Consider the following 15601-nt stretch of genomic DNA (forward strand, 5'->3'; position numbering starts at 1 on the left):
TTGATAAAATAGTAAGCCAGCCTGAATACATGAAGGAAAACTCTTGTCTATCTCAAAGGCAAACTGTGAGATTGACTATGAATGTGTTATTGACACAAACACAGTAGGTCGGATTATCCTGCAAGAGAATTCTTAGTAGAAAATGTAACTGGAGTGTCTCTAGAGATTCATTTCTTAAATCACTATTTAAGTGCGCTAAATACTTCCTTTGTGAGCTTGGAGAGCATGACGTGACTGATATGCAGATTAGCCGATTCATCAGAACACAGATGGCCCCTTTGCATAGTTGGCATAAACTGATCTTATGCCTCATGCTCCTCCACGACTCTTCTGGTGAACACGTGGTCAGAACAGCCATGTGATAGGTTCTCAGGCAGGATCATAGCACCTTCCAGACCCTGCCTCACTATCAAGGGCATAGGGTAGGTGGAAGGCATTTGGCACTCCATTTTGCTTATTTTGGCAGTTCTTCAGTAGATGTTTTGCTATTAGTTTTTTTCATTGCACTTCCTAAATATTTATGCTATCATATGCTTTTATTTGAAAATGTTCCAAGTTTAGACATTTCTATAAAACAAAATTTAGTAAGATGTCAGAGTTGTTTGTGTTTCCTGTTCTTCTTAGCATAAAGTTTCTAGACACGTTTGTTAATTTATCTATTTAAAAACATTTCAGTATTTGAAAAAATTCTTAACTTAGGGTACACTAGACCCTAAAACTCACAAAATAATTTGTAATGTGCAACACATAATATACTCTTAGTAACTATGGAACTATCTAAGTGAGTCGAATTAGCTATTGCCTGTTAATGAGGTTTATATTTTCAACACTAAAACTGTAAATGGGATGCCCGTGATGCACAGGAGCTGTGTTCTTTCATGACAGTGTTGTGTATAAGGCAAAACAAACAAACAAACAAAAAACAAAGAGTGCTGCAGAGGATGGCTGAATGAACATCAGTATGAAAAATGGCGAGGGCCTCTGAGAGTCGATGAGGTTGTACTTCCATTAGTTTAAAATTAAGGAAATGATGTATGGCTTCATGGAGAAATACTGTTCAAATCACTAGAGCCATATAATTAAAAAGAAATGGCCAGTTTCAGGTTCTAGAATGACGCTTTGGGGAAGGACCACAGAACAATGTAAGTGTCTCTACTGAGTGCCCCCAAAGCTGATGGGGATCATTAAAATCTCAAATCAGCTTTCAGAATTCATAAAGATGCCAATTCCCTTTTGATCTGTAAACTTTTGAAAATAAGAATATGCTCTAGACAAAAAGAGCACATTGGCTTTTCTGTTTACAAGGCTCGTTGGATATGGGAAAATGAGACTGAAATTTCCTCAGCCCCTTCTAATTTATGGAAGGCAATCAACAGCAATACAAACTATCCCCCCTCCCACCCAACAACAGTGGTCCACAGTCTTACAGTCAATGATTAGAGAGCAAAAGTGTGGGAAAGCCGCAGGCTGCAGTTGTTAAACTAGAAAGGCAGTGCAAGTAGCTGTGTCCTGGAGGGCTTCATCTCTCAGGCTACGGAAAGCTTGTGTTGTGAAATTAGTTGCTTCTCAGATAATGGAATAAAAGCCACAGTTGAGTTTCAGTTTCCAGATGACACATTTCATTACAGGGGTATCTTAGAACATTTCACATGGCAATTAAATCAAGTGTAAAAAGTTAAATATGTAAGTGAAATATGTAAAGCAAAATGGCCATCATATGATAAAACTAATTTAAATGTCGGCTTAAAATATGTTTTTCCATGGGTTGGGTTATCACCAAAGCAAGGGGAAATGAAAGAGTTAGAGAACAGAAGAAGAGGAAGAGAGAACAGGAGAGACACAATGGAAGAGGAAGACAGGAGAAGAAAGGAAGCCAAAATGAAGACAGGGGAGAAGGGAGGAGAGGAGAGATTTTTCACTTTTTTGTTCACTTCAATGTCTGCACAAGTTGTCACTAAATGAGTCTTTCATTCCCAGATTATTGAATGCAAAATCAAAGAGTTAAAACTACTTCATTTAAGCCATTAGCTTAATAGTTCTTTCTTTTTGCTTCCTTTGGATATTAAAGAATCCCTTCTCTCTTAGGTTCCTAATAAAAAATATAGCAAAACATGAACTAGGGCTTTCAAATCCAAATCTTTCAGGGCTGGGAACACATGTAGCAGGGATAAAAATAGAATTCAAGTTATTACAATCAGAGACTTAGTTTAGCTCATGGTGTGAAAGAATCCAAGTTGGTGCGTGGAAGATGATCATACAAAATTGGGCAATATTCGGAGATATTAAGGACGGAGGAAGGCTGATGCTTCTGGGGGAACCTTGCTCAATGGGATTGGCTCTGGGTCACAGCATCAGGCTTTCTGTCAGTGAAAACTGAAGAAACCGTGATTCTCAATGGTATACCTCAGCTATATTTTATAATTATAGGTGAGGAGAGGCTAAACAGTGATAAATATTTGAAGTCCAATTCATTTTAATCAGTGAAATATTTAGCTCCTTCCTCCTACCTAGTTACACACCCCCAATCTTACATCCCTCTATTAGAAATGTGAATTAATGGTCACAAAACAAGCTGGTTTAAATTCCGGAGACGTAAACCAGAGAAAAAAGAAAATGTTAGATATTCTGAAAACTGGACTTTAGTCCTTAAGAAAAAAATAAGTTCAGTTTCATTCATGAAATTCACTTGTGACAGTATTCAGCAGAATTTTAAACTATTAATCTTAAATATGTTGTCAGATATAGTTACTTCCAAATGTATGAATTTATTCTATTTAACAAATCAGATAGCATGAAGCATATTATCTTATCCAATTATCATTCTTTGTATAGACCTGACCATAAAGCAATGAGACTCAAGGCCTGTACCTCAACAGCAATCTTAGTTCTGCATATCTGAATGCTGAGTCATTGTGACAGATAGTTTTAATGTTCCAAGGATCCTAAACTGGGCTCACAGAGTCAAATGAGGAGCAGCTGATTGGGAAGATTTCTAGAGTACATTTGGAGTCTCCTGTTTTGAGAATCACTGGGGCTTCCCCAGTGGACAATGGAAAAGAATCTGTCTGCAATGCAGGAGACCCAGTTTTGATCCCTGTAGGGAAGATCCCCTGGAGAAGGAAATGGCAACAGATTCCAGTATGCTAGCCTGGGAAATCCCATGGACACAGGATCCTGGTGGGTTATAGTCCATGGGTCGCAAAGAGTTGATCATGACTTAGTGACTATACAACAACAAACAACATTTTGAGAATCATTACATTCAAGCACCTTTCCCAGGCTTAATATTTAATGTTTAATATGTTAGAAACATTTTTGCAAATAATGACTGAAGTAGTCTTTAGCATGAATGTGTATATGTGTGCATGTATATGTGTGTGTGTACTTTAAAGGAATGAGTATGAATTTACTGGAAAGAAATGGTTGAAGTCTATCTATAATTTCATAAGTTTACAAAAGAAAAATATTACATTCATCTTAAAATATTTACCTCTTTCAGTTCACCTTCAGTATTAAGAAATTCTGTAACACCACTGATAAGTTTGGAATTCATAAATAATGCTTCTCCATACCTTGAAAGATTTAAAAAAAAAAGTCTTAATGTTAAAACAGTAAAATGTAAAAAAATTTAGGAAATACTACTACACAGATTTTTTAGAATCCTTCTCATGAGCTCCATCCCATCTCTTAATGCTATTCAAGGCCATTTCCCTAGGGAGTGGAGAGGTGCAAAGAGCTGTGGCTATGGGACGTCATCAAGTCATCCTGATTTGGCTCACAGTGTTTCAAAGAGATCTACATTATCGTAAATTTTTAAAAAGGGAGTCCTATGATATTATAATTAGGAATTACTATTACATTTCCAATGTGAGGCCTGAAGAAAAAGTATTTTAAAACTTTTAATTTTAAAGCAACCTGGGTCACCGTAAATAAGGATTCCACCAAAAGAAACACGACTGCAGAACCAACTTTTGGAATTATCCATAGGTCACAGAAATCCTTTGGTCTGGTCAGCCCAAACTGATGTTGGCATTATTTTCTACTTCATTCCTAGAAACTAAGCCAACTTTCTCAAAAAGGCTCCCAAAAGATTAGCATTTTTTTCATACGAGTATTAAAAAAAAACACTGAATTTTTCCTTTGAATTTTACAATCTTTGTATCACAAGCATAATTATTTGACTCATGACCTAAGGTAAGAATACTATGTATCAGCAAGCTGAAAAGATTTTTCCTTTTATTGATTTGTGTCTCCTGTGCTAAGGGTACCTATCACAGGATATCATACTCTTTGAAATTTTAAAAAAAAGCAGTACATTAGGCTAAACTGGAGGCTCGATCAAAATGGCTGAGTAGAAAGACCCTGAATTCACCTTCTCCTATGAACATGTCCAAAATACAACTACATAAAGAACCTAAGAATGACTTACCATCTATTCATTGATGATAAAAACCCTAAACAAATGAGTGGGAATGTACATAAACATAATAAAGGTCATATATGACAAGCCCACCTTTAATATCACACTGAATGGTAACAAATCAAAGTATTTGCTCTGAGATTCGGAACAAGGTAAGAATGACCATTCCACAACTTTTAGTCAACATAGTGTTGGGAGTTCTGGCCAGAGCAAACAGATAAGAAGCATAAATGAAAGGAATCCAAACTGGAAAGGCAGAAGTAAAAGTTTCACTGGTTGCAGATGACGTTATACTATATGGAAAACCCTAAAAACTACACACACACACACAAAATTATTAGACTATGTGAATTCAGTAAAATAGAAGGATACAAAATTAGTAACAGAAATCAGTTGCATATCTACACACTAATACTGAACTATCATAAAGAAAAGTCGAGAAATTTTTTAAAGTACACTAAAGATAAGATTATGAGTTTTTAAAAGCAAAAGTCCAGCCATCATTACAGGAGGCTTTCTAATGCTGTCCCTATCTGTGAACTCCTTATTGCCAAATTCAGACTTAAATTGAAGAAAGTAGGGAAAACCACTAGACCATTCAAGTATGACCTAAATCAAATCCCTTATGATTATACAGTGGAAGTGAGAAATAGATTTAAGGGACTAGATCTGATAGAGAGAGTGCCTGATGAACTATGGACTAAGGTTCGTGACATTGTACAGGAGACAGGGATCAAGACCATCCGCATGGAAAAGAAATGCAAAAAAGCAAAATGGCTGTCTGGGGAGGCCTTACAAATAGCTGTGAAAAGAAGAGAAGCGAAAAGCAAAGGAGAAAAGGAAAGATATAAACATCTGAATGCAGAGTTCCAAAGAATAGCAAGAGGAGATAAGAAAGCCTTCCCCAGCAATCAATGCAAAGAAATAGAGGAAAACAACAGAATGGGAAAGACTAAGGATCTCTTCAAGAAAATCAGAGATACCGAAGGAACATTTCATGCAAAGATGGGCTCGATAAAGGACAGAAATGGTATGGACCTAACAGAAGCAGAAGATATTAAGAAGAGATGGCAAGAATACACAGAAGAACTGTACAAAAAAGATCTTCATGACCCAGATAATCACGATGGTATGATCACTGACCTAGAGCCAGATATCCTGGAATGTGAAGTCAAGTGGGCCTTAGAAAGCATCACTACGAACAAAGCTAGTGGAGGTGATGGAATTCCAGTTGAGCTATTCCAAATCCTGAAAGATGATGCTGTGAAAGTGCTGCACTCAATATGCCAGTAAATTTGGAAAACTCAGCAGTGGCCACAGGACTGGAGAAGGTCAGTTTTCATTCCAATCCCAAAGAAAGGCAATGCCAAAGAATGCTCAATCTACTGCACAATTGCTCTCATCTCACACGCTAGTAAAGTAATGCTCAAAATTCTCCAAGCCAGGCTTCAGCAATATGTGAACCGTGAACTTCCTGATGTTCAAGATGGATTTAGAAAAGGCAGAGGAACCAGAAATCAAATTGCCAACATCTGCTGGATCATGGAAAAAAGCAAGAGAGTTCCAGAAAAACATCTATTTCTGCTTTATTGACTATGCCAAAGCCTTTGACTGTGTGGATCACAAGAAACTGTGGAAAATTCTGAAAGAGATGGGAATACCAGAACACCTGACCTGCCTCTTGAGAAATTTGTATGCAGGTCAGGAAGCAACAGTTAGAACTGGACATGGAACAACAGACTGGTTCCAAATAGGAAAAGGAGTTCGTCAAGGCTGTATGTATATTGTCACCCTGTTTATTTAACTTCTATGCAGAGTACATCATGAGAAACGCTGGACTGGAAGAAACACAAGCTGGAATCAAGATTGCCGGGAGAAATATCAATAACCTCAGATATGCAGATGACACCACCCATATGGCAGAAAGTGAAGAGGAACTCAAAAGCCTCTTGATGAAAGTGAAAGAGGAGAGTGAAAAAGTTGGCTTAAAGCTCAACATTCAGAAAATGAAGATCATGGCATCTGGTCCCATCACTTCATGGGAAATAGATGGGGAAACAGTGGAAACAGTGTCAGACTTTATTTTTCTGGGCTCCAAAATCACTGCAGATGGTGACTGCAGCCATGAAATTAAAAGAGGCTTACTCCTTGGAAGGAAAGTTATGACCAACCTAGATAGCATATTCAAAAGCAGAGACATTACTTTGCCAACAAAGGTTCGTCTAGTCAAGGCTATGGTTTTTCCAGTGGTCGTGTATGGATGTGAGAGTCGGACTGTGAAGAAGGCTGAGTGCCGAAGAATTGATGCTTTTGAAGTGTGGTGTTGGAGAAGACTCTTGAGAGTCCCTTGGACTGCAAGGACATCCAACCAGTCCATTCTGAAGGAGATCAGCCCTGGGATTTCTTTGGAAGGAATGATGCTGAAGCTGAAACTCCAGTACTTTGGCCACCTCATGTGAAGAGTTGACTCATTGGAAAAGACTCTGATGCTGGGAGGGATTGGGGGCAAGAGGAGAAGGGGACGACAGAGGATGAGATGGCTGGATGGCATCACTGACTCGATGGATGTGAGTCTGGGTGAACTCCGGGAGTTGGTGATGGACAGGGAGGCCTGGCATGCTGCGATTCATGGGGTTGCAAAGAGTCAGACATGACTGAGTGACTGAACTGAACTGAACTGAATTTCAAATATCAAGGAAGAAAGCAATTTTAGGCAGAGAACCAACATACACAAGTCAAGGAGGTGTGAAACACCACGGTGTGTGCCAACAACTACATGCATTTGGTACTGAGGGTATAAACTGTGAGACTGAGGATAACAGAATAAGAGGTAAAAGGGTCAATAAGACAGGAGCTTAGATTTTCAACATTGCACAGAGTATTGAAGGTTTTACAGGAGGAAATGTCATTTTTGCTTTTCAGAGAGATTCTTGGGACAAAGGGAAGTGGTGGGTGTGTGTGTGTCCACGCATGCATACATGTGTGCGTATATGTGGCAGCATATGTAATTAGAGACAGGAGACAGTCATTAAGAGTACTAACAAGGGATAAGAACCTTCACTAAGGCAGTGGTAGTAGGAAAGACAGGAAGAATTCAAGAAACATTTAGGAATTGTCAAACTGATAGGACCTCAAGTCTAAATGTTACTTTTTACATATATCAAGGAAAAAGGAGAACTACATGTAGATATCCAGGTGGTGGATGGCCATCTATTTACTGAGGAATCAAGACATAGAAAATGATGGTTTAGCTTTGCAGGTACACCTCAGTAGGGGATCTCAACAAAAAAAACATCTTCCATAGAGTGACGCTTAGGTGAAATATCTGAGCTAGAGGTGTAGATTTTGGAGTGATTCAAACTGTGAGAGTAGATGGCAACTAAAACCAGGGAGAATCTGCAGGCCAAGTAGTAAGGAGAACCTTGGACTGTTCCCTCAGGAACTTTGATGTTCCAAGATGGACAAGGGAGTGGAAGATGAAGAAGACAATCCTGTTTGTCAAGATAAACACAGCTCTATCTGTAGAAATGTTGAAACTTCACCTTTCTACTTTTTTGAAAATTAACTTTAGTTTGAGAGCGGTCTTAGGTTTATGGAAAAACTGAGCAGAAAGTTGAGTTCCCACGTGCCTCTTCCTCCCTTTTCAGAGTTGTAGCTAATATTGATGTCCAGCTAATTAAACAAAGAGGTCATTAGACTGAGGGAGTTCTAATGTTATCTCTCCTTCTACCTTTTGGTTAGAGATGATGTACTTTCAGTGAAACAAAACAAACATATCAGGAACCGAATATTTTAGGTAGGGACTATGAACTATATAGGCATTATACAGAACTCTGATTTACAAAACCACTCCCTAAAGAGAGACTCTGCATTGGTAGATATTTGATACTCTTTAAAGTCAAATGCTTGTACATATATATTAATTCCATCTTGTGTCTGATTATTCCTTATACTATGTGCATGACATCAAAGCAAGTGTAAATCATTCTAATTTCTGAGCTGAAAATACAAGAAACAGAAAGAAAAACAATGTGCCATCTAGGAATATTAGTGCTTTCTAACAATTAAATATCTACAGATAGAAATATATTTTATTATTAAAAATAAATTCAAACTGAACTCATTATACAAGGTCAACCAATAACTGTGTACTTTTAAAAAATAAAATTTATATACCAGCTTTTAAGAGATAGAACAGTGGGTATGCTAAATGTCTGGGAACATTTAAGTTTGAGAACATGTAGCATTTACATGCTCTATAATAAATTTAATTTTTAAATACCATAGAGATTATCAGAGTAATACATTAACATTTATTATAATATATTTAAATATATAATGAAATATTTTCTAAAACAGAGTCTGAAGTATTCTCAACATGAAGCAAGATGGCTCAGGAATGAATTCTACTGCATCTAGAATTATACAGTGATTCAAACATCCCTTCTCTATATCATGGCTTTACTTCAGATGTTTTATGATATTTATATTTTTAAATATTTAAACAATTGTATAGACGCAATTAAAGTTTTCTTGTTCTGTGTTTGTGTGTGTTAGTCACTCAGTCATGTCCGACTCTCTGTGACCCCATGGGCTGCAGCCCGCCAAGCTTCTCTGTCCATGGAATTCTCCAGGCAAGGACACTGGAGTGGGTTGCTATTTCCTTCTCCAATGTGAATTTTAGTAGAAGTATTTTAGTCGCTAAGTTGTTTCCGACCCTTATGACCCCACAGACTGTAGCCCACTATGTTCCTTTGTCCATGGGATTCTCCAGGCAAGGATACTGGAGTGGGTTGCCATTTCCTTCTCCATTTCTTGTTCTAATACCATTATATATGATTCATAAATCATTTTTTCTACAACACACTCAGGATATCAGATTTTAATGATACAATTTCTTCAACCTAAGACAGTTTGATAGATTTTTTGGGAAAGCTGCAATGCTAAACCTTTTCACTCTGCATATTTCCATACATAATTATGGTTATCAATCTTTTATAAATGAATAATGTTATAGAACTGTTAAATTAATTCTGAGCTTCACAGGAGTGGCAACACCCATCTTGGCTGACTACTTCAAAATCTAATTCTATTATCTGGATCTTGCTTCTACCACAAAAAGTTGGGTCTTTATCTCTCAGATATCACCTTTGATTTACTCACTCCAGTAAGAATGATTGAACTCTTATTTTTACCTGGTATTTAATATCTTCCATTTATCTCTAAAAAACTTCCAGGCAAGGTCTCGGCCATGTGGATTTCGAGCTACATGGATTATCACATCAATTGCATCTTGATCCAGAACCACCTCAGAATTCAGTGATAGATTTAGAAGCCTTTAAGGATAGAATTGCAGGGAAATTTTAGTTTAATAACAAACTTTTCTTTACTTATAAGAATTATATGATTTGTTATCACAATCTTCAAAGAATAGTCCATGTAAACTTTACTAATAAAAATTTATCAATAGAACAATTCTGTGTTTATAAAAGGAAGAAGAACAAACTCATAACATTTTAATTGATATATTAATTAATGTCTGAAAAAATCTTGTAGGTGGTTAAATCATTATTCTGATTTAATGATGAAAATTTGCTTTAAAAATTCATTTTAATAAATACTTCAATTTTATAATGAAATATTATCTTACATACATATAAATAACATAAAATAGAAACAAACCTTTCAAATCAACAAGCTTTCATCATATTAATATCTCAGTTTTCTTTAGCTCTAGAATGATATATTTTAGAGTAACTAGCATATTTAAGGAAATAAAAACAAGTTCAGTACAATTTGATTAACAGAGAACACTCTCATTATACAAATTTAAACATTTAATTGACCCACCTATTTAATAAATTCCTGTCATCACTGCAAGTTAAGGCTTCCAATAATATTTTCTTTTCAGAAATGGCTGTGGTAGAGTGGAATTTCATCCATATGAATTCCCAGACATCCTCATCCAGTAGTGAAACTCCTGTACAGTAGACGATGTCTCTAACATTTAGTGGTATTCTAAAGAAGCAACCCATGGCGGTTTTCTGTTAATTAAAAGCTTCATAATATTGAAAATAAAGACAAATGCTGCCTTATTACAGTCAGGTTTTTAAAAGATGGTTTTGTTAACTAGATTTACCTGAAAGACAATAATACCATATAGTAACAATATTCAAACTATTCACAACTGAATGAATAAAAGAATATATTTTATTTAATGACAGTCGTGAATGCAATTTTTCCACTTTTGAAATTATATGGACAAAAATCAGAACATAAAGCGTTTTTTTTTAAACTTTTTATCTTATAGGAGTCAGACATAAATGTTTAAAGAAATACAAACAAGGTATCTTATATTTCAACCAACATAAATATACTTATGCTCTCAGAATTATTAGACCCAGAATGATGAGAAAGTACTGGATGAAGATGAAACAAATACCTCATAAATTCTGACACATTATTTTTCTAAAATTATTATTCTCAAATACCTCTCCGAATTTGGGAAGCTAGAAGATGACTAACACAGATAATAAATAAAACATAAGTAGCAAAATTTGAGAATGTAGAAAACTCTTGTTCCTATGTTTATAAAAGTGACTATAAAACATAAACTAAATTTTGAATTTGACTTCAAACTAAATGTTATGGAGGGAAACTCTTAGTCAATTTAATTAATCTTGGCTAAATTTTGAATTTGACTTCAAACTAAATGTTATGGAGGGAAACTCTTAGTCAATTTAATTAATCTTGGTTATTTATAAGCTATAAATTCTCATGGGTACATTGTCATGGCAATTAGTTTTTTACTAAATATTATTCTTTCAAGTTTTTATATATTTCCCACATTTTAAAAAACTCAGATCTCTGAAAGAATACTCCACTACGGTAAAAAGTTAAAAATGCATTTCTCTTTGTATAATATTTAGTAATCTATTATTAAAATTTCTCATTTATAATTTGAATGTGACTAATAATAAGAAATGTTTTCTCTGTATAACAAGATGAAAATCTCTTTTAAATATTTAGGACCTTGACGGCCCAAACACTGCTTTGGTTAAAGGAGAGCTTAGAAAACAGGAGGAGGCATTTGTAAAATGAGATGGTCATCACTCTGCTGGGAAAGGTCCATACAGTCAAAACTATGGTTCTTCCAGAGGTCATGTACGGATGTGAGAGTTGGACCATACAGAAGGCTGAGGGCCAAAGAATGGATGTTTTCAAACTATGATGCTGGAGAAGACTCTTAAGAGTCCCTTGGACAGCAAGGAGATCAAACCAATCAATCTTAAGGAAATCAACCCTGAGTATTCACTGGAAGGACTGATGCTGAAGATGAAGCACCAATTCTTTAGCCACCTGACTTACTGGGAAAGACCCAATGCTGGGAAAGATTGAGGGAAGGAGGAGATGGGGACAACAGAGGATGAGATGTTTGCACTGAATCACTCACTGGACATGAGTTTGAATAAACTCAGGGAGATGGTGAAGGACAGGGGAGCCTGATGTGCTGCAGATCATGGGGTAGCAAAGAGTCAGACATGATTTAGTAACTGAAAACAACAAAGGTGATCTTCATCTTTTTTTGTTAAGCAGCTAAGTAGGCTACAATCAAGATATTAAAGATTGTGTATCAGGATACCAAATGTGTAGAGTTGTTAGTACTATCATACAAAATTCAGTTCCCAGAAATGGCTAAAACTACATCACTCTGTCTCTTCCTACCAATAACTAAATTGTTTGGAGAAACGTTACTTTAGTCTTGCTGACTGAGTCTTTTCTTTCTTTGTAGTATTTGAAGGCAAGCATTTTATTTGTTTGATTTGTTTTGTTTTTGAAGAAACAAAGAAGTATAGATATCAGGAGAAGCCAGTAAAGAGTTTCATACCTCTCTCAGCCCTGGAATCCCTTGAAGAAAGTACCCAGAATAGTATTCCTAAAGGTGGTGAAACCTTATTCCCCCTGCTCTGTTCATGCCCAGATTGGGCTTTGCTGGTGGCTCAGTGGGTAATGAATCCACCTTCATTGCAAGAGACCTGGGTTTGATCCCTGGGTCAGGAAGATCTCCTAGAGAAGGGAATAGTTACCCACTCCAGAATTCTCGCCTGGAGAATCCCATGAACAGAGCAGCAAGAGTTGGTAACAACTGCGTGTATAAAACTTTTTCATTTGCACACAGCACATCTGAAAACACTAAGGAGACATTACCATCACATTTTGAAGAGTGCATCAGTCCTGGTAGATACAAAAATGCCTCCATCTTTACTAACTGCCATAAGAAAGTAAAAAAATCTAGTCTTTTGTTAAATCAACAGCTAGAAAAGTGAATGAATCTTTTCCTCCAAATATTACAGGCTATAGAGCATAATACTGTATTACTGTCATGTAGAAAAGTGAATGAATCTTTTCCTCCAAATATTACAGGCTATAGAGCATAATACTGTATTACTGTCATGATTTTGGCCAAGAGATTGCTATAAAAATTTGCCAGAATTAACAATAAAATGTCTACTTAAATCATCAACTCAAGGATCGATATATATTAGATCTAATATTAGACCTAATAATAAGAGCTTATTTTTTCAAATACATTTTTAAGCAATTAATATACCAAAAAGTTCAAGGATAGAGACCACTGAATGAGGTTTGTTACTGCTTAGGAAACCAGTCTCCAATATTAAGCAGAAAGGCATACAGAAATATAAAAAAGGCAAAAGAAAGAAAGAAAAAGAAAAAAGTAGACATTAAACTATGTTCCTTAGAAATAACTTGTGCCGTGTACTATAGTCCTTAGCAACAGTCCATAGTTTTGTAATTCAGTAGTTACTCCTGGCTGATGATGAACAATGTAAGAGGCAGGCACACATGAATAAATGGACTGGTTGGTACAAAGTCCTAAAGCGTGGCTTTAAGGGGCATCAGAAATAGAAAATAAGACTTTCATGCAATACTGCATTCCAGGTTACCTATCTTATTTTATCTGGACTATACAATAATATCATGATATTTGTATTATAATAAACTTCATTTTGCAAGAGAGGAAACTTTTCTGAGAGAGAATATTTTGCACTGTAACAACTATAAAGTAAGTTGAAAACCAGGACGACTTATACATGAAAATCTTTCCTATTTCTAGCAGCTTAGAGATGGCTAATGATGATGAAAATAAAATATATTGATTTCTGTTAGTAATAATAATCAGTAATTGTCACCGAATGTTGATATTTCTTGTTCAATAAAACACTATCTTATAGAAAATAAGAACAATAAAAATTTTTAAACAGAAAAAAATATATCCCTTAAAGGGATACAATCACCAAACCCTGGATCTAATGAGTAGGCTAGCAAAGTAATACCAGTGCAGCCAGTCTATAATTCCCTTAATGATGAACTGGCTGAAGCTGTCACTTCTACCCTCTCTTTTTCATTACTTTCTTTAATCCACAGTTTGATCAGTCATCTTTGAGAAATATTCAACACCAGCAAGAACGGTTTTCCAACAATAAGCTTCCATTCTGTTCACCAGAATCAAAGCGACACTTGTTAAAACAGCCTCTGGGTGACTGAAAAGACATAGGCGGAGGTGCATTTATAGGGATGTTGTGTAGCAGTATGGTCATGTACAGAGCAAGGAGAAGAATCTTGAAAGGGCACCAGAAAGGAACTGCTGGATGAAACAACAAGATAGATCATCCTGAAGGAAGCTAACAAAAGTTGTCCTGGGCAAAGGAGGCCTTTGAAAGCAAAGCTGTCCAGAATAGGGGCAAATTCTGTTTTTGAAGCGGCAGCCTCAAACCAAGAGACAGATCATGTAATTTGGACGTGCTCTGCAAGAACCCACAGGTCAAGTTTCAGGCTCATGAGCAGCTGTCTCCCTATGCATAGCAAATGCATCAAATTTGATGTTGATGAAAATGAGACCCTCATATATTTACATATATAATCTAAAGCCTGTTGATGATCTATTGAAAAATAGCCCTTATTCTCAGTTATACGGGGCTTCCCTGATGGCTCAGTGGGTAAAGAATCTGCCTGCAATGCAGGAGACACATGCATTGCGAGTTCAACTGCTGGGTTGGGAAGATCCCCTGAAAGAGGAAATGGCAATACACTCCAATCAATATTATTGCCTGGAAAATCCCACAGAGAGAGGAGCCTGGCAGGCTACAGTCAATGGGGTTGCAAAAGAGTTGGATACAACTGAGCAGGAGCACAAGGATGTCAGCTACAAGTCCTCAAACTTAAGGAAAGAAATGGCTCTATCAGCAGATACTGGGAGGTACACTTGTTTAAAGATTCATAAGCCTCCTTAGAAGAGCAAGGACAGAGTGGATTAGCCAGAAAATACTGCTCTGATTTTTCTAGTATTTCTTCCCAACCCATCAGCTTCTTATCTTCCTTACCCACCTACCAGTTAAAGAATCAATATCTGGGTCATAAAATTACTTATACTCATCACTGAAAATAAAACAAGATGGGTGAGCACTAAACTTGCCAAAGGCCCTTGGTTCCCAATGATTTCCATTGTTTAACGGAACCCCCTTTCATTGCTAAATTTGTAAAGATGTTCTAATAACACTTTAGCAAAATGATTGCTCTGGGGACAGTTTAAGATCTCTTTGTATAAACCAAAGTCATTAGGAACAAATGAAAAAGCTCGTTTGTTTGTAAAGCATGAGCTGAAAAACCCACAGTACCCATAGTTATGAATAGTACAAATAAGTCCTGTGAGATTCTTGATATTAGAATTACAGGGAGGGAGAACATGGAAATTGTTTATGAAAATGTGAATATCCTCACAGTCATATCTCTTTAATTGCTGCCTCAGAAGTAAATCTTTTAGTGGAATTTGATCATGTGGGAAGGAAAGCTGTGCTTGTTTTTCTCTAGGTATGGTATGCATTGCATACAGGATTAGAGAACTGGACTTTCCTAGCTGCCTTCCTACAAGATGAATGAGCCAAAAAAGGAAGTGCTTTTATCTTTCTAGGGCACTAACACTGCAGAAATGATTACCTAATTAGTCTAACTGTACTATATTTTTTATTCTTCTCTCATTTTAAATAGCATGATGACAGAGTTCATTTGTATGTAAAAGTTCTGAAATTATACAAGTTGCATATATCATGCTGAAATAATTTTTTATATTTTGGTGATATGTTTAATCTTTTTTTACCTTGC

At 36.3% G+C, this 15601-nt stretch overlaps 1 protein-coding gene across 1 annotated transcript in view; it reads right to left on the bottom strand.

Moving 5' to 3' along the window:
• Positions 1-15601, bottom strand: part of TRHDE (thyrotropin releasing hormone degrading enzyme) — a 439831-nt gene that overhangs the window by 5308 nt on the left and 418922 nt on the right. The window contains exons 16-18 of the mRNA XM_025284466.3: positions 10271-10438; positions 9616-9756; positions 3491-3572 (exon numbers count right to left, since the gene is read on the bottom strand). Of these exons, the coding sequence (XP_025140251.3) occupies positions 3491-3572; positions 9616-9756; positions 10271-10438 (391 nt within the window). The remainder of the gene's footprint in view (positions 1-3490; positions 3573-9615; positions 9757-10270; positions 10439-15601) is intronic.

The sequence above is a fragment of the Bubalus bubalis genome, chromosome 4, assembly GCF_019923935.1.
Source record: "Bubalus bubalis isolate 160015118507 breed Murrah chromosome 4, NDDB_SH_1, whole genome shotgun sequence".
NCBI lineage: Eukaryota > Metazoa > Chordata > Mammalia > Artiodactyla > Bovidae > Bubalus > Bubalus bubalis.